Here is a 26575-nt window from a genome sequence, read left to right as displayed (position 1 = left end):
TGGTATCAAAAAGTTGGAGGGTCGCTATAATCAGTATCTTTAAGGGAATTATGTTGAATAAAAAAACTAATTTTGCCAAAAAATGTTTTACTATGGTAGGCCGGGGACTTTTCAATTGCCCTGTTAGATTCCTTAGAGCATAAACCTAATGACGTTAGATATGCCCTTCCTCAAAATGGATACAAGTTCAGATTGAGAAAGTTTCCCCAGCAGTTCTGCTGTTTCTTCAGAGAACAACAGAGAGAAATATAACATTAAAGCATTAGTAACACTTTATCACCATCAACATCATCAGCAATATACTCAAATCATACAACATGAGACAGTAACAACTCCAATCCGGAAGTCATAATTCAGATATGGGCAACCGTGTATATTTTAAGGCTAAAATACAAATAGTGTATATAGTGTTTTTATCACTGTTCCAAAAATCATCTATTCTTAATTAGAATTGACTAGTTTATGTAGTATTATTCCTGATAAATTGTACAATGAGATTTTGATCCTTCAAGAGATTGGATAGATTTCTTTGATTACGTTTAAGTAAAGGTAATAACTCATTTTAGGTCTATACATCCATTTACATTGCTATTACATTATCTCTCTGTATTGTAAATTATTTTTCCTATATTAGTCAAATTATTATCCATCACTTGTCTATAGTACTTTCTATCAATATTTGAAAATATATAATGAAATAAAAATGTTGGGTATATAAAAAGATATTACAAAGAAACTAATCAGTGGCAATAATCTTGACAGTCAACTGTTTTAATTTAAGTTTTTTATTAATAAAAATTGACTATTAACTATTTGTAATAGAAATTGCTATTAAAAATAAAACAAAACGAATATTAAAACGTAAATTATGAAAAGAAAAATACTATAATATGGAAATATCTTTCTACAAAGCACATTTTCAGTAATTTTTAAGTAACTACCACTTTTATAATTATCTTATTAATTAGGATATTGCTGTTTAATTTATATTGCATTGTAGGTTTTTATACTTTATATAACCATTCTAATATGCTTATTTGAACGTCATGTTTATTTTTTACATTAGTGTTAGATCTTTAAAAGAATAACGTCTATCTATCTTATGTCTCACATAGTGATGACTAAAATGTAGTGTTATAAGCTTTTGTTATTTTATTTGAGAGTACATGTCAATGAACCACAGTTCTATTTGGTATGAAATTACTTTTGTTTATATTACTTAGCAGCAATCCTACAACATCTAGTGACAAGTTACCGATCAGATGTCCAGACTCTCATTTGAATATTATATTCCGTTTTTAAACACACTAATAACTTAAATTATTTGAATAATTGCCATTGATCAATTTTTTTATTTTCTTTGCTAGTTTCTTGTAAGTTTTGCCCAATTTTAATTTACTGTGATTTACAGGTTATGTGGCTATGTTAAAGAATACTAATGCACCGGATTTCATTTCATTGCCGTTAAGTGAGACATGAACTTATTTAGTAAATTTTAGTGCAGTAGATTTGAAAAGTAGTTACCAGCTAAGAGAAGAAATATATATGGAAGCAGATACAGGCTATAGAAAATACAGCAGTTTACAGTAAAAAAATTATGAGTTCCATTTTATGAAATGAATATAGAATATTGAAAACATTAGTATCTTGCACTACGTTTTATTTTTATAGCGGTTAAATACTGGATGTAAGCAAAAACAGCATATAAAACTATCTAATAAGAAATAAGTTTGAAGGTATGGCCCGTGAAAAATATTTTCAGGAAATTATTAGCTGTCGGTCTCTTATATTAATATTCTTATAGTAATATTCTAAGGTTGATTAAAACGTTTTATCATTAATATCATCTCTCATATAACCGGCAAGTATTAGCAATTTTTAACAGCATCATATTGTTAAGACTTGGAAACGACGAATATGGTCTCGATAGTAAAAGAAAATTAGTATAAAGCCAAAAATATATGAATACGCGAAATTGAAAATTCCAGCCGAACTAATTTTTCGTGAGAGATTGTTATAAAGAGAAATTATTATGAAATTTTTGAAGGTGTAAAAATATGTGACATATACATAATATGAAATTATAATTTTTTTAGTCAAAGCCACCATTTACCTTTACAATACCTGCAATTCTTCGCACAATAGTGTCTCACCAGTTTTCAACAGAATGTTCTCTAATTATTGTACCAAAACATCCGTCAACTGCTTCAATGATATAGGAGATGGAAATCTACCCAATTGTTTTGGGATCTGATTGTGCTGACCAGGGAAGGTATTAATGATATTTTGATGTTCCTCAAACAAAGACTGAACCTTTTTGGTAGTGTGTATGAGCTTGTAGTAAATATAGGAATATAGCTGTATTTGTTTTGGCAGCAATATGCTAGTTATATTAAGAACCTCAATAATGAAGATTCATTCATTCATATTATTTAGTTTATCCCCTGTAAGTAGAGATGTTGATGAATTTTTGAATCGAATCTGTTTGTATTCAATTATATTTTATATATTATTCGGCTTAGCGAAAATATTGCTTCCCTTTTGAGGTATACAAATAAGTAAATTTAAATAAAACCAAATACGCTTAATATTAGGAACCAGTAATGTCCGTCAGATCGGTGGCACAAAATATATAAACCAATTTGTTTAAGCTCTAACTTTATTGAACCTAGACGACTCGTTGCCAGCTCCAATACTAATGGGATAAATAGAAGAAATTATGTTTTATTAACACGTTCGCTGCCAATAACGCGCTAGCGCGTAATGTGTAATTGGACGCCAATTACGCTCCAGCGCGTTATATGTGCGCTGGTCTTTCTAAGCCTTGTATTTAGTTCGGTATTAGCAGTGTACCCGTACAGTTCTATAGGCACTATCTGAAGACTATTGTTGAGTCATTTATATGCTTGATTGCGATTTTTCCTTTTTGATTCAGATTCAAATGTAACATATTACAGAATTGCATATGACGGGAAAAATATCGATATGTCAAGGCCCTCTCGTCTTAATAGTGGCAAAATAGTTATGAAACGTGCCCTAGCTTTACAATAAATATTCAGGCAATCGTATTCCAATTTACGACTTTCGTTCTCCAGAGCGGTTATCAGCGAACATGTTTTGAGAATACCAGAGGAGAAGAAAGCTGGAAACGTAATGAGAAAACAATGTAAAAATTATTGTTTACAAAGAAAAATAAAGACACTATTTATATATGCATTGCATGTTCTGGATATTCTAGTTACTGTTTAGACTACGCAAAAATTAGTCATGAGTGATCTCTTATGATTTATCTGAATAGGGTTTTTATATATTTTGTGATTTTTTTGTGAAAATTTGTATTAGCTTATGGTCGTTCATTTATTTATATTGACTTCTTAATTTACTTGAATAGATAATTTGTATGTTTGTAGTAACATTTACTTAGTTATTTTTTCCTCGTGTTTCTGCTGAATATTTTTTTATCTTTTTTTAGTATTCATTCCCATTATATAATTTTTGTTATGCTATATTCAATTATATCTTCTACTCAACAATCTATTTTCCTATTTTATTCATTTTAAATCGCCACGCGCTCGCGCGTTATGCGGCCATCGGCAATAATATTTGACCACAGTGCCGATTACGCTCTGACGTGTGACAAAAAAAAATTTCTGCCAAAAAATATTAAGATCTAGACTGGACACATGCTAAAAAATGTAATTATAAATATTTTATGGTTGTAACCAGAAAAAATATAGTCCGCTTCTAAGGTAAGTATTTGGTACCAGATCAGTAGCGAATGTGTTAACAGGAATTTTATAAATATATCAAACTACTGATAAATATTAAAGTCTTTAGAAATTAACGCAAGAAAATAAGTAACTAAACGACAATTTATTGTTTGAACCTTTTATCAAATATTTTATTGTTGTACTTCATGAAGATGTTTTTAGTTATAAAGATTTATAGTTTATTTATAAAATGAGTTTTAATTAAATGTTATTTAAAAGAAGTTAGTGAATGTTAGTAAAAGATTGCATATATATTAACACCTTTATATTTTAACATATAAGCATTTGTCGAAATTCAACCACAGGCAGATCACTAGTTAATAAGAATAACATAATTAACACTCTATACATATTACCATTGCAGTATAAAATTAACCTCGATATTAACAAATCCAAGATGCGTGTCAGTATCGACCAATTAACCGTGGAAGAAAAGCGTTCGACATATTGTAACACTGTTTACCAGATGACATGACATCACGAAATCGGCATATAATAATCAGCCTCGATCGAAACGGATTAACAGGATGGACGTTGACAAAAACCAAACGAAGCAGGAACCGAGTCGAAGAAAGGGAACGAGGAAAAAGAAGAGATCCAAAAGTCCAGTCCAATTAGTAAGATTTATGGCGGTTTCTGCGGGTAATTGCGGACAAATTTAAGCGAGGCTTTTTACGATTTTTTTTAAATCTCTTTCTGCGTTCGCCTTGTCCCGCGTTGTCGCTGGCAAATAAATGACGCCGGTTGCGATCCCATAATTCGATATAAATTACGACCGCCGGACATTGTCAACCGACATTAAGTGGTCGGTTAATAATGCGCAGAATGCAGACGCGCACCTCTTGAAATTCGCGAAAATCCCGAACGGTCTGGAAGGAGATATCGTCAGGCTCCGAAATGGATGAAAACCGTCGGAATAGCTAGCATTGTTGCCATTGTTTTTACGGTTGAAATACCTCGAGCAATTACCGGCCGTTGTTTCATTTTTGACAAAACATCACGCGGAATACCAATAACGACAACGTACTGGACTGACAAGGAAGTTATTCATTCCCTTTTTACACCTGGTGTCGGTTAAAAAAATTCCAGTTTAATTTATAGGAGGAATTGAATTTTGCTAACGTATAATATTTTACCTTTTGTTAAAAGAAGGAATCTGTGTTAAGTACAATATTGAAATCTTACTAGTTTCTAGGGACTTTTAAGTTATGTAGTTGTTAAATATACTGTGTGTCAGTCAAGAGCAAAACCACGTTGTCGTTGTATATAGACAATTTATTAGTTCGTTTATAGAGTCTTCAACTGATTAGGTAGGTGCATTATATAAAGCTGCTTGTTAAGTAATCGCGCGATTATGTGGAAGCGCAAAGTTCGAGATTTGTTATATTATCACGAGCTTTAAATGCAGTCGACGGCAAGTTAGTGAAACCAAGCGCGTTGGTAGCAGACGATGATGACAAGATGGTGAAGAATCATAAAGTGCAATCGGATTTGTGTAGAAAAGCTAATAGTTATACCAAGACAAAGGGGCGGCTTATGAAGTGTGGACGGCATTGGAGCAAAATTTCGAAGCATCGTCCAAGGAGCAGTTAAAAGTGGATTGCTGATAGACGGCCGTTTAAGGATGCAACACTGAAGAAGGAAAAGGATAAGATAGTGGAGACCAACACAGTACCATTAACGACATGCAGTGAGATTTTTTCTGCAGAAGTAGACGAAAACAGTTGGTGGATTGACAATGGGTCTATGAAAGATGTGACAAATAGGTCAGATTATTTTGTCAGCTATGAAGCATTCATTCAACCACAATACATTAAAACTGCCGGAAAAGTATTTTGAAATGCTTATGGAAAATGGAACAATTCGGTTCTCATCAACAGTTAAAGACTGATGTGAGGAAATAACATTGAGGGATGTCTGGAATGTACCGAATATTTCCAAAAATTTGTTTCCTCTTCTAGCTGCTCATGACCGAAATAAAAATAGTAAGTTTGAGTCAACGCCTATGTCGTGTTCTATAAAGATTCATGGTCAATTGAAATTGTGTGGTTTTCGTGCAGTAAATGGTACTCTGTACAAAGCAGCCATTAAAACATTAGTACCGGAACGTCAAGTTGATGTATGTTCTGTTGTCGAGGGTAAATCTGATCTGTTACTGCTGTATCATGCGAGATGGGGTCATCAAGATAAACGTCATATGAAATCAAAATTCAAGAAAGATTTTTGTATTGATGTCAAAATAGATGAAGCAGAAATCTGCGAACCATGTACATATAGAAAAGCACATCGTTTACCATTTGGTACAAGAGAGATGTCAAAAACTCCAGGTGAACTAATACCAACAGATATATGTGAACCTTTTGATGAATAATTGGGAAAGAAGCGTTACTTTTTTTGTTTAAGGATAATTATACAAAATTTAGACACACACAAAGACATTGAGACATTCAGTAAAAGAGATGCTGAGTGTTAATGGCAAGGAGTTTGATAATGGAGAGGTTAGATCTATCTTACGCAAAACACAAAAATTGACGGCACTCTACACTCGTGCAGCAGAATGGAATTTGTGACCGAGACAATAGATCTGTAGTTGAAATTACCAGGAACCTGAAATATTCAAATCCAGAAGTGACCTATCCAGCAGGATTAAGGGCTGAATTAGTTAACACCGCGGTATATATTCTCAACAGAACGGGGAAATCATCTGTAGGGTGTTAGTCCTTACGAATTATGGAATGGAAGAAGCCGCGAACCAAACATCTAAGGATCATTGATTCAACATATGGTCCACGTCCATATCCCTAGTCAGAAAAGAAGAAAAATGGATGGAAAAGCCGTAAAAAGGCGCCTCATAGGATATGATGGTGAAGGACGGTTTAGAAGTTTGATTGAAAAGGATCAAAGCGTTATTATGTCTAGAGATATATGATTTGAAGAGAGACCTGTATGCTGTAATGAACATATTAAATTATCACTTGAAGAAGTGAAACCAGAAGAGGAAACCGTTAATGATGAGTCACAAGCTTGTGAGAGAAACAGTTCAGTGGAAGACCTTGATGAAGATATTTCAGAGCTTCAAGAAGAGGGACTAGGTGCCAGTCTAAGAGATCGGTCAAATTTAAAAAAGTTCTTTGGATTATTATATTCTTTACAATCAGGGAAAGAAAATAATACAAAGCAGAAGTTTCCATACAGAGAAGCAGTCGGAGCATTCATGTATCTATAGCTTGGGACTAGACCAGATCTGGCCTACAGTCAGGGACAACTAGCAACGGAATTCAACATGTTTCGACGCAGCAGCAGGTGGCAAACATCATGACCAAAGCACTTCAGAGGACTCGTTGGCGGGTTTTGTGAGGTGAATTAGGGTTGCCGTAGGATTGAATTATTTTTCTTTCATCATGAACATGAATGAACATTCAACATGAATTCTTTTTTCATTCATCATATTCACCAGAAGCTGTTTTGCTAATCTACTTACCTTTATGGTGTTCACTTCGCATGAAGATAGAAAAAAATGGGTTCATTTATAAATATTAGTTTAAAACTAAGATATTATCTTCTTCATTTGACCAAAATGATTTTAAGTGCCCTAAACGCACTATAAAAACTATAATATATTTTTTAGTGTTTGAAAAGATTCAAAAGACATATGCAGATAATTCTGGCGATTAAAGTGGGTGTAAAATTCACCAATTTTTATAGTTGTGTTGTGGAGTTGTGCAAGACTGGCGATGTTTTGATTGAAAATTTATATTTTCATTTCTATACTAGGTTATTTTTTACGAACCGCTAATCATCCAGCTAGTCTAAAAGGTTACACATTAACAGTTTTTAGTATTATCGCTTTCGATGCAATCCACATCAAGAAATTAATGCAAAATTAATAGTAGAAGATAATTTTTATTGATAATGTTGAAACTATAATCAAACGCGATTTTCGAATATATACTTTTGTTTTATTTTTAGCAAATTTGGTATCTAGATCTGGTGAGTCCAGACAGATCCCTAAAATTAATTTTTTTTGCAAAATATTACTTACACTGTCTAAAATGATTATTTATATAGCTCAGGTAATAGACTAGATAATTAATTAAAAATAATGTGATAAACCTGAAGCCCCATCTTATTGTTGCTTGATATAAATATTTTTATGTAATTCGTGAAATTGTAATAAGAATATTCTATTTTAATTGTTTGGATATCATAATTAAATGCTGATATATTTTATGGTCGTTAATTTAACGGTCCTATCATTTTAATAACGTCAATCACGCCTAATTAATATTCAAAAACGACCAGATTCGGTTCGATCACCGCCAAAAATATATTTAACATAACAGAACGTCGCAAAAAAAAACCTTCGTGAGTGTATTTTTCGCATGGCCGCTTTCTCATTTCATGCAAAAACCCATACAACATTTGCATGCACAATTATTATTTACCTTGATTCCAAAGAACTTCTTGTTCTGCCACGATGGTGTCGTCGTCAGACCATAAAATCTCTTCAGTTGAGGCTGCAATGCTTTCGCATTCCATCATACTGTCAAAGTCTAAACTCTGACGAAAATCCATTTTGATTCTTGTGTAGTCTAGAAAAAATAAATAATTATTTTAGTCTGTGGCAGTACGTAATTTGAGTTTCTCGCGATTTTGAAGTTTGGAATGACATTCAAAAAATTTAGCCAATAAGAACGTTTGGCCATATTGACTAACTTCAAGTACCTATTTTTTATAATTAAACAATGGGCAATATAATAGAGAGTAATTTGCGTTATATATATATATATATATATATATATATATCCTTTTACCAACTATGGGTATATCTGAACTGGGCCTAAAGTTTAACGTGGGCTCCGAACCACGATCCTCAGCATTACGCCTACCGAATGGCGAGTGACCAACTTTAGAAACCATCCTAGAAGGCATCCTGTCTTACCTAGCCTGATTACTGGCGTGACTGGGATCATTTTCCTTGTCGGATTTTACACTCTTGTCTAGAATAATCACAAATTTTAAAAAGTCACAAACATAAATTTACGACCATGCCCCAGCAAGATTCGAACTCGCGGCTATCGCAACAGTAGAAGAACCGTCCTATCGCCTTTACCACTGCGCCACCAAGCCGGCAATTTTCGTTTTTAATAATAAAATTTAAAATATCGATAAGGTGATCATTATTGAAGTGTACAACTTTTGCCAACGTGACAGAAGCCTTTTGATAATTCACAACAAAAATAAAAATATTAACTTTAGATTTTTTAGTTAAAAAGCACACATATTGCAACTAGCTATTCACTATCTAGTTATGTTTCTTCATTTAGATTTAAGAATTCAGACCCAAGCTTAATTAGTATTTGATGGATGTATTCACACTGATGTACTCTCAAAAAGGTTGTTTGTTTCTTGAATCTCCCGATCAAGTCAATTGTTGTCGAGTAGTTGTACTAGTTTAACGATTTTATTTTCGCGCAATCTTACTAGGTTTTTTTTTCGCAAAAATATTTATCATTTCTTTACCTTTCTAACCTTTTCGTAACTACCCTTTCTATTATTTTTCCTGTAAGTCTTTGTGATGAGTCATTTAGAGTTTAGAATTTAGAATTGGCCCGCTTATTAACCAAAAATTTAGTATCGAATAAATAATAGATAGAGAAACGGTTTGACTACAGAAACAGTAACCATAAAAGACAAAACAAATTCTTAGATTATAGTTACTTCTCAGCAAATATTGTCAATTGCGGCAATTTCTGCAAGTGGCTTGTAAATAAATGAATAGTGAACATGTACACTGTGCCATAATGTATTTTTAAAATTGATATCTCGTTTTAATTATTGTTCCTGCATCTACTAATCACCTTCTGTTCCTTAATTAGATCTTCAGTTTATTTCTCAACACATATAATAATTTACAATTGAGTTTTTTCGGTTTATTGTAACTGCTGTTTGTATGTACCACTTTGATCAAAAAATTTTACTTCAGTAAAATATCCATTTATTTCTATCTGTCTAATATTTAATAATTTTTAATACTCATTATAATTACTATGTTATAAGAATTAGTTTAGCATAATCTTTTACCATAATTTATTTTAACTTCAATATATTGCAAATATTCAATATAATTGCAGTGGTCTTCCATGATGGTTTAGTAGCTGCAATGGTCAAGGCATCAAGACAATCCTCCTATTGTTGTGATAATCCAAATTCCACTCCCACTAGGGTATGGTTGTAAATTTATACTTATGATTGTTTGTATTTATCCATAGGAGAGAATATATAAACAAATCGTAAAACATAATCTCAATAATTTGATGTGCAAAACGAGCTAAAATCTATTTTGATTTCTACAAGCCTTTTTGTTTTATGAATTTTTGTACTCAACTCGTCCAAAAAGTGACGATAAAATACATGTCTACTGGTCTACCAGTAACTTAACAGTTAACACCAGTAACTCACAAATCAAATTTCTTTGGAATTTTAAAACTTGACTAGTTTCTTCACAAGAGAGCCTTGCCTTGGAGACCTTGCATATTCAAGTCAATGAAATCAAATTATAGCGAAATTATTTCATAGTAATCGTTTCTAAAATGATCCAAACGTTGTTGACAAAGTTATATCAATATAAATGTTAAACTTTCTATCATAGTATTGTTTAATTATTAGTACTGTTTAAATGGAATGGAACGAAAATGGAATATTAAGCCTATATCGAATTTGTGAACTTATTGAATAACCTCGTATATTCCCTAATTTCTATTAATAAAATGAAAATCAAGCGAATATTTCATTATTTCTGGCATTCCGATAAATTTTACTAGAAATGACAAAACCACAGAAAAATGCAAGAAAACATTTAAATTCAAATATCAACAAAGAAAGTACTTGTTAACATTTATTTATACAGCAAATGCGTGTATTGAAATAAACTGTAATTTTACGAAACAAAGCTCAACGTTAATCAAATATTGAAATGGTGCTCATTCCGTTAGTTTCACTATGTTATTATATAATACAACCAATAGTCAGAAGTGTTAATTTCTTCAAATTTTATATAGCAAATAAAATTTATGGTCGAGAAATATTTACAAGGCTTCTTTTTAGCTAGAAAAATGCACTTTATTTACACGGCAATGTATTGATACTTTGAATATCTGTTTCGTAATAGATATTGTCACTTAATACCGCTGGCCTTAAATTCACTGGTTGTCATTTTCATGGAATGTAAAGAATTTTCGTTAATACTATTGGGAATGCTAAAGCTAAAATGAAATAAAGAGTCACACCTTGTCAGAAACAACATCGAAACTACTGTATGCCTAAAAAATAATTCGATATTGAACATAATAAAGCTTTTGGTAAATATGTGCCTGTGGCAAATTGAAAATTCATTTTAGAAACAGACAATATGTTTCTTCTTGTTTTATCCAATTTAAAAAAAAATAGAGTGCAGTTTAACAAGTTCGGACATCTAACGGAATCAGCCTGCAAAATCGTCCGGTTGTCAAACGTCTGCAAAATTGTTTAAAATATTAATTATAACTACACGTTACAAACCACAAAATGCAGATATTTTCCTTTTTAAGTTACAAAAACAGTATTACTTATTCGGTGATTATAAACCGGCAAAATTTTTCTCAACGCTTTGCTTGTTTTCATAAATTTCAAATCGCTGCTTATTATTACAGACGAAATCCCAAAAGTCGATGTTGCTAAATTTACAGTTAGGCTATTTGCGTTATGGATGTATTTTATTTTCAAGACTTTTCTGACTTTCTGACATTAACTTTTATATTTTGTTTTCAAACAAAAAACAATAATAGATTAGATACGTTTTTTAGTATTTGGTACAATATATAGTTCTTGCCTTTAGATTTGGCAACACACCATATTATTGCAAGCCAAGCATTCCCCAAAAGAAAAGGGGACGTACCGTATTGCTCTGATTAAACGTTTTGCATTTATTTGTTAAACTCATAAAGCGTTTGACGTGGCTTCTTATAAAGTTATATTTTGACGTTCTTTTTAGTAAAAAAGAAGGCCTTTTACCTTAACATTTTAGCATTTTAATAGCATAACAAAAATGGAGTGTAAAAAGGTAAGTTTAGTTTCAGTTGCTACAAATAGGATAAAGCCAAGCGTTTCTCAAAAGAAATGACGATGTACCGTATTGCTTTGATTAAACGTTGGGCATTTATTTGTTTAACTATTAAAGCGTTTGATATGGCATTTTAAAAGTTATATTGTGATGTTCCTTTTTATTTAAAAAGAAGTCCTTTTAGTTTAACATTTCAGCGTTATAACAGGATTACACATATAGAGAGTCAAAGGTAGGTTTAGTTTCAGTTGTTACAAATAGGATAAATTAATTAAATGACTTAAATTTTGCAGTGAAAGTTTTTTTATTATTTAATTAATATATTGTTACTAGTCGTTTCTGTCTAACCTACAATTTGTCTTTATTATAACTTAAATCTAGGTATATAAGTAGGAGGACCCATCGGCCCTATATCAGTCTCTGGTGAAATAATATTTATACATGTTACTGTTGAATTTTTTAATATATGCACCTCACTACACAAGATCAGATGGTTTGATTCTTTTGAGCCTGTGTCCTGTCCTGGTCGTATCCAATACTTGTAATATTTAAATATTCGTGTGAGAATGGAGTCTTTCCTCATGCCCCCTTGCAATTCTCTTGATTTCTTGACTGACTGTGGGTATCTGAAGGTATCGATGTAGGTAATCAGTCCTACAGTATTTGGGTGCACCCACAATAACTCTCAGGACTTTGTTCTGAAAAATTTGTATTTTATTTATGTTACTATTTGCAGAACATCCCCATAATTGAACTCTGTATGTCCATATAGGCAGTGAAAGTAAATTAATATGTCAAGTTTGTAATATGACATACTTGGCAGCAAGAGAAAGAAAGATTTCACCATGGGCTGCTGCACAACTAAAGCCGATAACAAGAAGGATCATCTTCTGTGTCTTCAATTTAATGATTTTTATATCCATACATACTGAATTTTTGCAGCGTCTTTTTTCGATCTATAATATAGATATTAAACAATCTAATCTATATTTTAGAATTTGTAAGGCTTTGAAAGTTGGAAGCCACAGGACGATAAAGAAAAAAATATTGCTTAAAGAATTTCTTAGAAAATAAGAAGTCAAGAAGCTTATATAGCACTGTATAAGGAGTTATCATCAAGGTACTATTTTCCATAAAACTATCGATATGATTATTATCTTACGATTGAATTTTAGGTAGTATACGATAAGTCAAGAAGGGTTACAGGCAAAAAATTAATTTGAGTCTGTCTCTATAAGTTTTTTTTGTTAAGAATGTTATAAGACTCAATATTGAAGCAAATACAAGTAGTCAAAATGAATCCCAGAATAATATTCGACAATTGAATTTTGATAAGGTAATGGGGAATTATATATTTAATTAATTTCAATTAATTGTCCAGTTTATAGGCTTTGCAGAGGTGCAGGAAAATATTGCAACCATTAATCCTGAAAAGGTAGCTTTATAGTACTTTGTATTGATTGTACTTGCTACAGCTGTATGATTTCCTGATAATTACTCAAGTAGTATGAAGAGTAAGGGTGATACTAAGGGTGACGAATCAAGATCAGCTCGATGCTTGCTCTATCAGATATTAAATATATGACATGTACAAAGACAGTGAGTAGTTTCTTAAACATAAACTTAATTTACTACAATTATTTCAGAGGAAACTGTTAACCTGAAAGTATCCATAAAAATCTTAGAGTTATGCAGCTCTTTGTAGAATGTAGAACATCCTTTCATACACTGTTAGGTAACATAAGATTTAAATGCTATAGAGATAATCTACGAAAAGGCCGAATGGAACTTCCAGCCGAAGCCAGTTTTAGAAACTTATTGAGCAACTTTTTTCAATAAAAGCATTTTGATTGTGAAAAAATATCATAATACATACAATAGCTTATTATTTAACCTACATATCAATAGGAACTAACTAAATAACTTAATGGCTCTATAAGTGTTTTAAGCATCTACACTGGGTTAACGGAAAATTCGGATATTTATCGAAGCTTCTACCTTTAGTAGTTGATTTCCAAGACAACTCATTATTTCATACAATAATTGGATAAACTAACACCAGCATTTTTGTTGCGTATGAATAATATAAATAGGTAAATATTTATAAAAACCTTAGACACAAATATAAAGAAAAATCCGATATTAATTAATTAATTTTCTTATTTTAACTCACAGATTTGTTATAATGAACTATTTCTAATCCTGATTATTTTTAAATCTCTTGATTCAGAATATTAATTAATTTTTAGTCATTTATGGAATAATTTAATTTCTATAATAGCTATAGAACGGAAAGTTACCTATTAATTATATATTATTATTGTTGGGTATTTGTTAAGATTTAATTAAATAACATAGTATATGTATTAATTAATATTTAAATGGAATACTATAAAGAACTAAAGAAATTAGAATGAAGCCATGTTTTATAATTAGTGAGACTATGTTTCGTGAACTTTTCGTAATTAGTTATTTGATATTATAATATCAGTACATCAATATTTTCAGATATTGAAACAATATTGTGTGGAAGTACTGATTGTTAATAATTTACAAACTAGCTAAAGCCTCCTTAAAATAATGAAAATGAGTCCCCGGCCTGACAAATAGATTGCGCTACTATAATTAAATCCATATGTTTTTTAGTTAGACCTAACCCTCAAAAGATGCCTGTATAAATTTGGCAGCTGTCGGCTCATTAGTTAGTGAATTATAGCATTTTGAGTGAGACAACTTTTGTTATTGTCAAAAAAATGGATAAAAAGGAATTTCGCGTATTGATACAATATTCCTTTTTGAGGAGAAAAAATACAGTTGAAGCAAAAACCTGGCTTAATGCCGAGTTTCTGAACACTGCCCCAGGAAAATCAGCCATCAAGGAGTGGTATGCTAAGTTTAGACGTGATGAAATGAGCACCGAAGACGGTGAACGCAGTGGACGCCCAAAAGAGGTTGTTACCGAGGAAAACATTTAAAAAATCCACAATATGATTTTGAATGACCGTAAATTGAAATTGAATGAAATAGCAGACACTCTAAAAATATCAACTGAACGTGTACAACATATCATTCACGAATATTTGGGTATGAGAAAGCTCTGTGCAAAGTGGGTGCCGCGCGAACTCACTTTTGACCAAAAACAACGACGACTTGATGATTTGGAGCAGTGTTTGAAGATGATCAAGTTTAATAGATCCGAGTTTTGCGTCGATATGTGACAACTGATGAAACATGGCTCCATCATTTCACTCCGAAGTCCAATCGACAGTCATCCGAGTGGACTGCACATGATGAATCCGCTCCAAAGCGTGGGAAAACGACATACAGTCAGCTGGCAAGGTTATGGCGGCTGTATTTTGGGATGCGCATGGAATAATTTTCATTGATTATATGAAAAAGGAAGGACCGTCAATAGCGACTATTACATAGCATTATTGGACCGTTTGATGGACCAAATCGCCGAAAAACGGCAGCATTTGAAGAAAAAGAAAGTGCTGCTTCATCAAGATAATGCACCATGTCAGAAATCCAGGAATAGGAATTTGAATTGCTTCCTCATCCACCGTATTTTCCAGATCTGGCCCCAGCGGCTATTTCCTGATCTCAGATCTCAACTGAATGCTCCCTGGGAAAAATTTTTTGTCGATTGAAGAGGTAATCGACGAAATTGAGGCCTATTTTGAAGTAAAAGACAAATCGTACTACAAAAATGACAGCAAAAGGTTGTGGGGTCGCTAATAATCAGTGTATCAACCTTGAAGGGAATTATGTTGAATAAAAAAAACTAATTTTGCCAAAAAATGTGTTTTACTATTTTAGGCCAGGGACTTTTCAATTGACCTGTTACTTGTATGAGTTATTTAAATATTATCGATACTTTATCGGTAATTTATTAATTGCTTCATAAGAACTGAAGCGTTGATATTAAATAATATAGAAAATAAATTATTTGATATAATATATAGGACGACTTTGTTACATTTTACTATTGTGTTCCTTGTTATAATGATTATGAGGATGATATTAAAGTGCTTTTATATTGCTGCTAGCTTTTTTGAACTTTTATATTATATTTTAAGGGGGAGTATATTACACATCAATAATTCTAAATTGAAAAGCCGTGTACTTGTGCATCGAAGCCAAAAGGTCCTTGGGGTTGATGGGCTAGAAATAAATAAATAAGCGTGTAAAACAATATGTTCTAGAAAAAACGAGTTCTGAATCTAGAATTTCACAATAGAATATAAAAGAATTTCGAGGCAAGGGAAATGATTTGGGTACCTTTGGATAAAATACCATTTTTTCTGTTCTGTTTCTGAAATACCATTCAAAACTTTATCTACTCAAACAGCAATGATGATATTTTGTAAATGAACAGATGGTATTTTTTAATATATTGTTTTCAATATGTATTATAAATGTTTTATTTACTAATTTAATAATGTTTATTATATTATGATCTAAAATTATTAATAATCCGTCATTCGTTGTAATCTTTAAGTAAAACTTTAACATTTTATTATTATATGACAATAGTTCATGTGAAAATCTATGCCCCAGAATTAAGACACTGTAGATAATACATTACTAATTATAAATTTTCAAACATTTTTATTAACAAAGATCTATTTAATTTACTTAATTTCTTTTTTTACTACCTTTCGTTTTTCTATTATTTGGTTTAGTTAAATAAACAAAATTTTAGGGCATATATTATTCACGCCGTCCAACACATTTAAATCGCACCCTCTTATCTATATCAAATAATATCATTTAAAGATGGCTTGGCAGCTTCAGCTGCTAAGGCGACAGGATGATCCCCCTTTTGCTGCGATAGTTGGAAATCCGTTTATATCTGTCAGTGAAGTTTTAAATATCTCTAGACAACATTGTAAGACGCTACAAACGAAACCATCTTAGTCACGCTAGTAGCGCTGGTTTCTAAGTTGGTCACTAGCCAGTTGGTAGGCTTAATGCCGAGGACCGTGGTTCGGAGCCCACGTAGAACCGTAGATCCAGTCCAGATAAACCATCGTTGATTAAAAGGAGACTTTAAAACATAATAAAAGAAAATAAAAATGAAAATAAAATCTTAGAGTATTAATTTATCTATGTTACAAGTAATTTCTAAAAATTAACAGAAGCATAAAATGTTAATAATTATATATACATAATAACTAACATTACTTTTATTTTTAGATAAAGCCTTGTATAGTACGTCAAGATGGCCTGTCTACCGTTAACACACGTACATAAAAAAGCTTTTTCACATCATCTGTGTCTTATACAAGCTTCCTTTCAATAACTACAAAACAATGACAGCGCCGCGGTATCTGAAAGAGTTGTCAACATTTTGGATCGCAAAACAGATAAAAACTATCCTAATTGGTCATAGTCGGCTGATAACGTCCATTTAATTAAATAAACCGTGAAGCTTCCTACATGATATAAATTGTTTCTCGTTAGAATATCACTAGTCGATCAGAATATTAAGTAATGTGTATCAATATATCTTTTTTTCGATTGAATATATTAGTCGCAACTATTCCTAAATATTCTTGTATAACATATGTAGTATTTTAATAGTTACATTAAAATCAATATTAATGACTATAATAAAATTAATAGGAATATTGTTTTATTTTGTCAAATTGTACCAGTGTTGAGAAAATACTGAGGAAATATTGGAGTGTTGAATGAAATATCACCGTTTTGCAGATAATGGGGTATAAGTGTGTCAGGATTTGAAATATGGAAAATAAATTATGATGTAATATGCACAATTTGTTAAGCTAGTCTAGGCGATTTTTCAAGGTATTAAGGTTTATCAATTTTTTTCAAACTTACTCTTTCGTATTTCTACTGAATTTATTGCAATGCATTTAATTGGTTAATGATTAATGACGAATGCTTGTTTACTAAAGTAGAATCAGCTAAATATCTCGCCATACATCTTGATAGATTAAATTGAAAATCATATTGCAAAAAATATAGAGCCGAATACAGAACCTTTTCCTTTTTCGAACAGTTAAAGAAACCAGACCGGATCAGACTCAAAATTAATCAACTGTAATAGTTAAACCGAAGATACTCTCAACTTGATCTAAAATCAAATAGATTCGTTTATCAATCCATTATAAAGACAATTTAGGCCTGTAAAGTAAAAACAGGGTTAAAGTAAACCATCAAGCCAACTACAATCCATAACTGTTAAAACAAGGTTCTTAGATTGCTGATCACTACGTAACGAACGAAAAACTGCACGGTGGCCTTTATATCAAATGGATTTATGAAGTTATCGACGATTTCGCGAAAAAGTATGAAATAAGGTTACTAAATCGCAGTATAAAACCACACAAATTTATATAGTGTATAAGTGTTTTCTCTATAACTCTCTATAACTCTTAACTATAGCTTAAGTAGTTTAGTTTTGTTTTAATTTGTGAAATATATACTGATGAATTAACCCATACTCCCCTTGCTTGTTTAGTGATGCAAGTACAACAAAACAGAAGTAATAAATTAATTTATTAATTAAATGTAGACAAATGTTAAACAATCTAACCTAACTATATATTTCTAACCTAACAATATAAAATATTTTTAACAAAACAATTGAACCGACTTCAAAGAATAAATAAGGAATTCACTAAAAATTAAAAAATATTGAAACTTAGATTTTTAACACAAAAAAAGACGTATTTTATATTCTAGTATATACAAACAATCTAGCCTAATACCTACCAAAAACTTTGAATTCAGTGCCGAACCCAAACAGTTATATTAATTTAGATTTGTTTTGTTCGTAATTTAATTTTGTCCATATCACAAAATTATATTATTGTTTTTAGATCAATAGGCTTAGGTAGTTATTAAGCTAAATTGTGTGTATGTAGTAATATATAAAATACATGTAGTAGATAGATTTAATAAGGTTTTTGTTTATTTTTATTTAGTTATTACAAATATTATTGTTTATATATTTTATTTTAAAACGTTTTTTTTGTGATAATCTAAGTTTATTTATGTGTTTAAGTCTAAGTAATTTAAGTTTATTCAGTGAATATTTTATGATTATATTATTCTTTAATTTTTATTGGGTCCCTTATTTATAGAAGTCGGATCAATTTTTTTGTTAAAAATGTGTTATTTTTCTCTCTTTGGTGTTAGGTATTTACTCAATAAATTACGCAGTTATTTTATTAAGTATAACAATTGGTAGACCAAGTAAAGGTGCAGCCCGTATGAGGAAATAGGAATAAACAATCACTGAAAATAAGGGACGCTACAGGCCTCGGGGTCCACTACCTAGCCTAAGAGATTTGAGAAATGTTCTAACCAAACTAGAATAACAAAGAGTTGTTATCCCCGCCGGGAATCGAACCCGCGACCTCCGCGTGTGAGCTGAACGCTCTAACCGTTACACCTTAGAAGCCGTTGTCAACAATATTTCTACGACTACTCATATGATATGGTTGGTGCTTAAAAAGCAAACAATGGCTTTTGCGCTGAACGACTTCCGATTTTTCGTCACATCAGCTCAACAATGGCTTTATACACAAATATCTCACTATTCTAGATAAAAAAAATATATGAAAACTTTGAACGAGCCTTTGAAATTTGATCCCCTTCTCCCCATCAGATCCTGACTTAGTTCCAATGGGACTACTGCTCATTCTTTCGAATAAAAAAAGGATTTTGAAAATCGGTCCATAATTGATAGATAAATCGGCGAACATACATTAAGAAGATATATACAGACGAACATATAGAAACTCCACCTTTTTTATTTGAAGTCGCTTAATAAAATAGGTTTTCTCGTATTCTTTAGTTATCTGGTGTGTACTGATGCTAATCATCGGATACTCATACTGATACTTCCGGCTTTCATTACCATTCTTGCTTCGCTTGAATAAATCTGCCGTCGAAACCGAAGTGAAGTAGGGAAATTGCTGAATGTACAAACAATCATGGGTTAGTCCAAGAGAGACATCCACAAGAACATTGAAAAGGAATAGCCATAAAGTTCTGTTGTGCATATGGTGGGATCAGCAAGATATAAGTTATTAGGAGCTACTAAAACCGAATGAAGCTGATACTGAAGATATCTATCGACGACAATTAAACAAATTATATGCCACTTTACTAGTAACATCTGCAAAAGTTATGAGAATAATAAAGCAGAAATCATTTAAAATAGAACCTATTTTTGAATGGCATAAATAAATCAATAAAAAGAAATAGATACGCATCCTGTACGGGGCAAGGTCAAAAGACGCACTATTTTTTCATTCTCTTCACGTTAAAAGCCACACATGCATGCATCTTTGAAAGTGTTCGCATAATCCATTACGTTTTAAGCTCGTTTCTATATTTATCAGGACCCCTGCGAAGCCTCCTATATTCGTGTATGTCTTGGCGCGTTGATCTTCAACTGTAAGCAGAGGAAATATACTACAGTATACAGTGGTTTACGTAAACTGAGGAGAGCATTTTAATGTTAACGGTTACTTTATCGATTCAACATTAATAAAAGTATACGTAATGTTTAAAAATAGAGTGCTTTTAAAATATATACCACCATTAGTTTAATATTTATTTGTTTAAAGATTTAATAAAATAAGATAGGAAATAGTTATTATGCTCTTTAGTATAAGATGTGCTCTTTCTAGCTATAGTCTATCCAAAGTTTTTTACATCCGCCATAAAGATGTTTAATGAATTGCCTGCCGCAATTTCTAAATTCGTTTTAGAATCAGACAATATTTTTCTTCTCATTTTATTCCAGTTAAAAAGAGACATAATGCTGTCGAAGTCTACCAGTTGTCAGACGAATGCAAAATTCTTGAAAGCCATAGTGACAAGAGATTGTAACTCTAGATTATAAACTATTGTGGCTGTATAACTGTAGTTTTTAGATGTAAAAGCTAATGTTAAAATAAATTATGTTTGACATTTTTGTTCAATTATTTTATTTCTATTAGAATTTTGTTGTATATCAAAGATAAACTGAACTTAAACTCAGAGTTGATGCGGCAACATTGCGACGTTTTGACGTTATAAATTTATATGACGTATGTACAAAATAACTTTGAATAGACTATATGTACGTATTTGCAGCATATATACATTAAGTTTTAGGAAATTGTGACTTAAGGATTTGGGAATCCACAGTCAAATTAAAGATATTGAGTCATATTCATTTAAATATTATATTGTAACTTTCAGTGCCTTTATAATTCTAAATAAAACATAAATATATTTAACATATAAGTGATTTTAAGAAATCATAATAAACATTAGACACTATGAAGACATTGAATTTAGAATTATTCACATGAACCTATGATGATGCTGTCCCGTCATATCCCAACTGTTTACATTGGATTTAAAGACTAAGTATGGCTTGGAGTAAAATATGTAGCAGACAATGATTTGTAAGATTTATGAGACGAAAATCCAAGTTCAAATTTAGGGAATCTCGAGGAATTGTTAAACAGTTCGGCAGTCCATGAATGAACTGATTCTAGATGTTTATCTTCGAGAGGACAGCTGTTATTTCAATCGTTTTATCAAGAATCCGTCAACACTGACACCGAAGTGGAGTAAGTATTGCTATGGATACGTTAGATATTATGAGTTTTACGAAATATAATTATTTATTATACCAACTTTTCTCAAAATTGTTTTTCTGGTATTTGTAAAGTGAAAAAAATGCCAGAATACATGGAAACACCTAATGAATGTAATATTATTTATAACCATTTTGATACTCTATAATATTTTTAAATGGAACACTGCCTTACAATAAATGATCATTCCATATAAAATAGTTTTCATTGTATTTTTTGTTTATTTTATCGATTTTTAAATTAACGAGAATTGTGATATTTAATCGCAATTAAATTCATCTATTCAAGACATCGCCATAAGCAGGTATGCTCTGCCATCAAGCGAAGCAGGTTTCAACTACCTGCTCTGTTACAACGGGTTTTTCTTAAGTTGATATGGATTTGTTAACGAAGGCTAACAAAACCTCCGATAGATGTCGCGACCGGTACTGAAAATATTTTTTGTGTCAAATTGTTTTTTTTATCAAAGCAGTATATGTATATGTAATAAATATTTTTGTATTTGATATATAAAATGTATGTAGGTAATATATACATAAATAAATCACCCAATATTAAATGTGTATTTAATTATCGTATTAACTATAACAATTATTTAAAATTAACAGGATTTTTGATGATTTTAATGATGTATTGATATTAATTATTTCATTGCCAGGTTGTCCAGCTAGTACCAAATGGTATTTTGCTGTTATTGTTCTAAATCCGGGAAATTTGGAATTTGCGGGTGACAGAAATCCTGGGGTACGATGGGGATTGCCGTATATCAGCTACCTACCGCGAATGGTGAGAGGGTAAGGCTTTGGTCAACGTATTTGCATTTTGTAAGCTGCCAAGGAATAACTTTACACTAAGCATATTCTGAAAACCACCTCAATGTGGAATTTATAATATTTACAAGCTCGGATTTTTTTAAATAAAGACTTTTAATTGAAAGCTGCATGTCTATCAGCGAGACTTGGGGCTCTTTAGGAGATGTTCTGACGTGAAGTGTTCCCTTTTCAACACGCAATTTTTTTAGTAGTTTTAAAAGTCGTTCATAAATTTATATTTATTCCTTAAAAAGAGGCAGCTTGGCCTTTTGCACTTATTTCTCGGTTATTCAAATGATTCCTTGGTGTAGTTAAGTGGAATTCGGGCAAATGTATAGCGGCTAAAGTTGCAAGGTCACAAAACACGTGATGAAGTTGCTCACAGACCACTAAGTATGAACTATTCCAATGTGGACACATTGGAACTTAAAAAAAAACACACTAACACCATGGAATCCCGGCACAAGCATTACAGATCAGGATGGACGGTCACCAAAGGCGAAATGAAAGTGCTGTGAACGAATACGGTCTACTGGAATTTGCAAGCTTTAGCTTCTCAGACGTGGATTACTGGAATATGAAGACACCAAAACTTGGAAAATCATGCAATACAGAGTATTCCGTGCAAATTTGGGCAGAAAGAGTGCAATTTCGAAGGTCATTAAAGGCAAACTGGGGGGTAAAGATACAGAGGACACTCCAAAATAATTTTATTACAATCATAAGTGGTCCAGATTGGACGACAAGGTAATTTATCTAGGAGGGACGTGCTAACAGGTCAATTGAAAAATCTCCGGCCTGACATATTTACGGCGTTACTAGAATTAAATCCATATATTTTTTAGTTAGCTCTAACACTCAAAAGATGCGTATATAAATTTGACAACTGTCGGATCATTAGTTTGTAAATTATAGCATTTTGAGTGAAGCAACTTTTGAATTTCGCGTGTTCAATTTCGAAAATCAACCATCAAGGATTGCTTTGCTAAATTTAGACGTGGTGAAATGAGCACCGAAGACGGTGAATGCAGTGGACGCCCAAAAGAGGTTATTACCGACGAAACCATTTAAAAAATCCACAAAATGATTTTGAATGACAGTAAATTGAAATTGAGTGAGATAGCAGACACTCTAGAGATATCAACTGAACGTGTACATCATATCATTCACGAATATTTGGGTATGAGAAAGCTCTGTGCAAAGTGGGTGCCGCGCGAACTCAGTTTTGACCAAAAAGAACGACGAGTTGATGATTCGGAGCACTGTTTGAAGATGATCAAGCGTAATAAACCGAAGTTCTTGCGTCGATATGTGCGAATGGATGAAATATGGCTCCATCATTTCACTCTGAAATCCAATCCGAGTAAACTGTACACGATGAACCCGCTCCAAAGCGTGAAAAACAGTCGGCTGCCAAGGCTATGGCGTCTGTATTTTGGGATGCGCATGGAATTTTCATTGACTACCTTGAAAAAGGAAGGACCATCAACAGCGACTATTACATAGCGTGATTGGACCGTTTGAAGGACGAAATCGCCGAAAATCGGCCGCATTTGATGAAAAAGAAAGTGCTGCTTCACTAAGACCGTGTCACAAATCAGTGAAAACGATGGCAAAAATCCATGAATTGGGCTCCGAATTTGCTTCCTCATCCACCGTATTCTCCAGATCTGGCTCTAAGCGATTATTTCCTGTTCTCAGATCTCAAAAGAATGCTCGTTGAGTATAAATTTTCGTGGAATGAAGAGGTGATCGCCGAAACTGAGACTATTTTGAAGCAAAGGACAAATCGTACTACAAAAATGGTATCGAAAAGTTGGAGGGTCGATATAATCGGTGTATCACTCTTGAAGGGAATTATGTTGAATAAAAAAAATTTGCCAAAAAAATGTGTTCTACTATGATAGGCCGGGGACTTTTCAATTGACTTGTTATATAGCGCTATTAATACAGCTCCATTTAGGAACTGAGCATTCAAGCAAACGGGGCAATTTATTTTATTAACACTGAATAGTGTAACGAGTCTAGAGATAAGAATAATTTTACAATAAATTAAAAGCTTTTTTTTGTTTTAAACTTTTCCTTTTCATAACTTGCCCTGGCCTGTGGGATTCGAACCCACCTGACCTTCCTACCCGGTATATTCTATGTAAAGTAGTTCTATAACTCCAACTAAAATTTGAAGATTTATATAATAAAGTTAGTTCAAATTCTGATATAATTTATGATTTATTTATCATTTTTAAAACATCATTATACTAAGACAATATCACAAAGTCAAATTTAATTTACTTTATATGCCCTTTTATATCCTTTATTTCAACAGAAGCTGAAAAATTAAAATTTTAAACGGTCGAAAAGTTCCTCCACGAACATTATCCGGACAGACAACGTGCCTTTCTCGTATTGCTACCCTGTATAATGTTCGCAGGGGGTGGCTAAATTTAACAGAACAGTCAGACAGACTGGATGCTATTCCCATAGCTATTTTTAGGTCGTTAGTGGCGTCGAGGCGCATAGCGACGTCAAATTTGCTGTGCTGGTCCGTTTTCAAACGTTATTTTCTTTCGGTTTCTCCGGCCCGACCATCTCTTTTCTCGAACGAATAAGTTGACATTTTCTCGTTCTGTTTCTCTTTATATATGTGTTTTTTTTGAGGCACTTCGCGCTTTATTCTCTTTAAATATTATGTCTTGCCGTAAGACGATGATGTGGAAGGAGGAGGAAGAGGAGGAGGAGGAGATGTCGCTCGTTGGCGGGATTTAACGAAACGTAGCATAAAATTGGAAATGAAATATTATCGAGTTGGTTAGGTTTTGTTCCCTTCGTTCTCGTTCTGATTACCTTGTAAGATTTTTTTTATCACTGTTTGTTAGGACGTGGTTTCGAAGTATTTTTATTACACTTTAGTATACTTTATTACACAATAGTCTATTCAAAACAGTGGTGACGCAAGTCATCAATATGTGCCCGTCGAAAGCTGTAAATTCGTTTTAAAGTCAGGCAATATTTTCCTTCTCATTGTATTCTATTTAAAAAGAAATAAATGCTGTTTGAGATGTTCGAACATGTGACCGAATGTGCCTGCAAATGTTGTGACTACCATGGGGAACTAAACCATATCTTGCCTTTGCGGTGTTCTGAATATCAGGTTTTAAAGAACTTGGAGGAACCATCAGTTATTTTTATGGATAATGTACCATATCAGTGTACATTGGTGGAGAAGTTGCCAACAAGTGCATCAACAAAGGCTGCAATTAAGGAATGGCTTGAAGAACATAAAATAAGTTTTAATAAAGAACTGTTTGAAATAAAATTGAACTAAAATTGAACTAAAGTAAAGAATGAACTATTTTAAATTGTTATTACTCGGTTTTATATAATTTACTTTTTGGAAATAAACTTGAGAAAGCATACATGGTACACATACACAGAGTATTACGTCTTCTTTTCTATCACTACAAATTTAATTCAATTGAGTTGATATGGAGTATTGCAAAGAATTATTACAATAGGTATTCAGGTCAAGGAGGATATTCAAACCAGAACTATCTGGATTTATGGAAAGAGGCATTGTCAAAAATATCACCTTCGGTTTGGATGAGCTCGATCTTGTTAGACACATTCAAGAAGAAATTGATAAACGTTAGAATCGTGAGCAAGTTTTTATACATTGGAAATACACAGCTTAGTTATTCACTTGATTAGTGTTTCTGAAAGTGACAGTGATTGAATAAAACTTAATGAATGTTGGTTTATGATTCAATGCTGACAATTACCGAAACAAGATGATGAAAAAGGAAACAACTAAAGGTCAGTATATGATTAATATACTTTAGTTGTAGGAAATTGTATTATAGAGTGTGAAAGCTTTATGAGTATGTGTGTTATTGGTCAGAATATACATGAACGTTTGGTTAAAATGTATGAGGATAGAAATAATACTCATTGTTTTACATATATGGTATTAAGGAGAATGTAATGATTAAATGTAGTTTTATCAAGAAAGATATATACAGGTAGTAACAGAACAAACTAAGGAGAAATATAGTAATAACAAAATGACTTCACAAGGAATCATTGCATCCAAGGAAACAAGAACTAAGCGTAAATGGTAAATATGCTTTAATACTCAGATATAAAATGTTTTATTAAGTTTCTCATCTAGTGATATAATATGAATCATCTCGCTTTAGATGTTTTTTTGCTTATATAGTATGATATTAAAGTGGTCAACATGTGGTTTTAGTTGGCTAGCAT

At 32.1% G+C, this 26575-nt stretch overlaps 1 protein-coding gene across 2 annotated transcripts in view; it reads right to left on the bottom strand.

The window, feature by feature from the left end:
- rols (zinc-RING finger and ankyrin repeat domain-containing protein rolling pebbles) overlaps positions 1–26575 on the bottom strand; it is a 394615-nt gene that overhangs the window by 322708 nt on the left and 45332 nt on the right. For both annotated transcript variants that reach the window (XM_076395750.1, XM_076395765.1), the window contains exon 2: positions 8216–8362. In XM_076395750.1, coding sequence (XP_076251865.1) covers positions 8216–8345 — 130 coding nt within the window. In that variant the 5' untranslated portion in view covers positions 8346–8362. The remainder of the gene's footprint in view (positions 1–8215; positions 8363–26575) is intronic.

This window comes from Rhynchophorus ferrugineus, unplaced genomic scaffold (genome assembly GCF_030347505.1).
Source record: "Rhynchophorus ferrugineus isolate W39M unplaced genomic scaffold, kcgeb_rfMv2 rfM1, whole genome shotgun sequence".
Taxonomy (NCBI): Eukaryota; Metazoa; Arthropoda; class Insecta; order Coleoptera; family Curculionidae; genus Rhynchophorus; species Rhynchophorus ferrugineus.
Note: the sequence above shows the minus strand (reverse complement) of the source record. Positions and strands in the feature narration are given on the sequence as shown.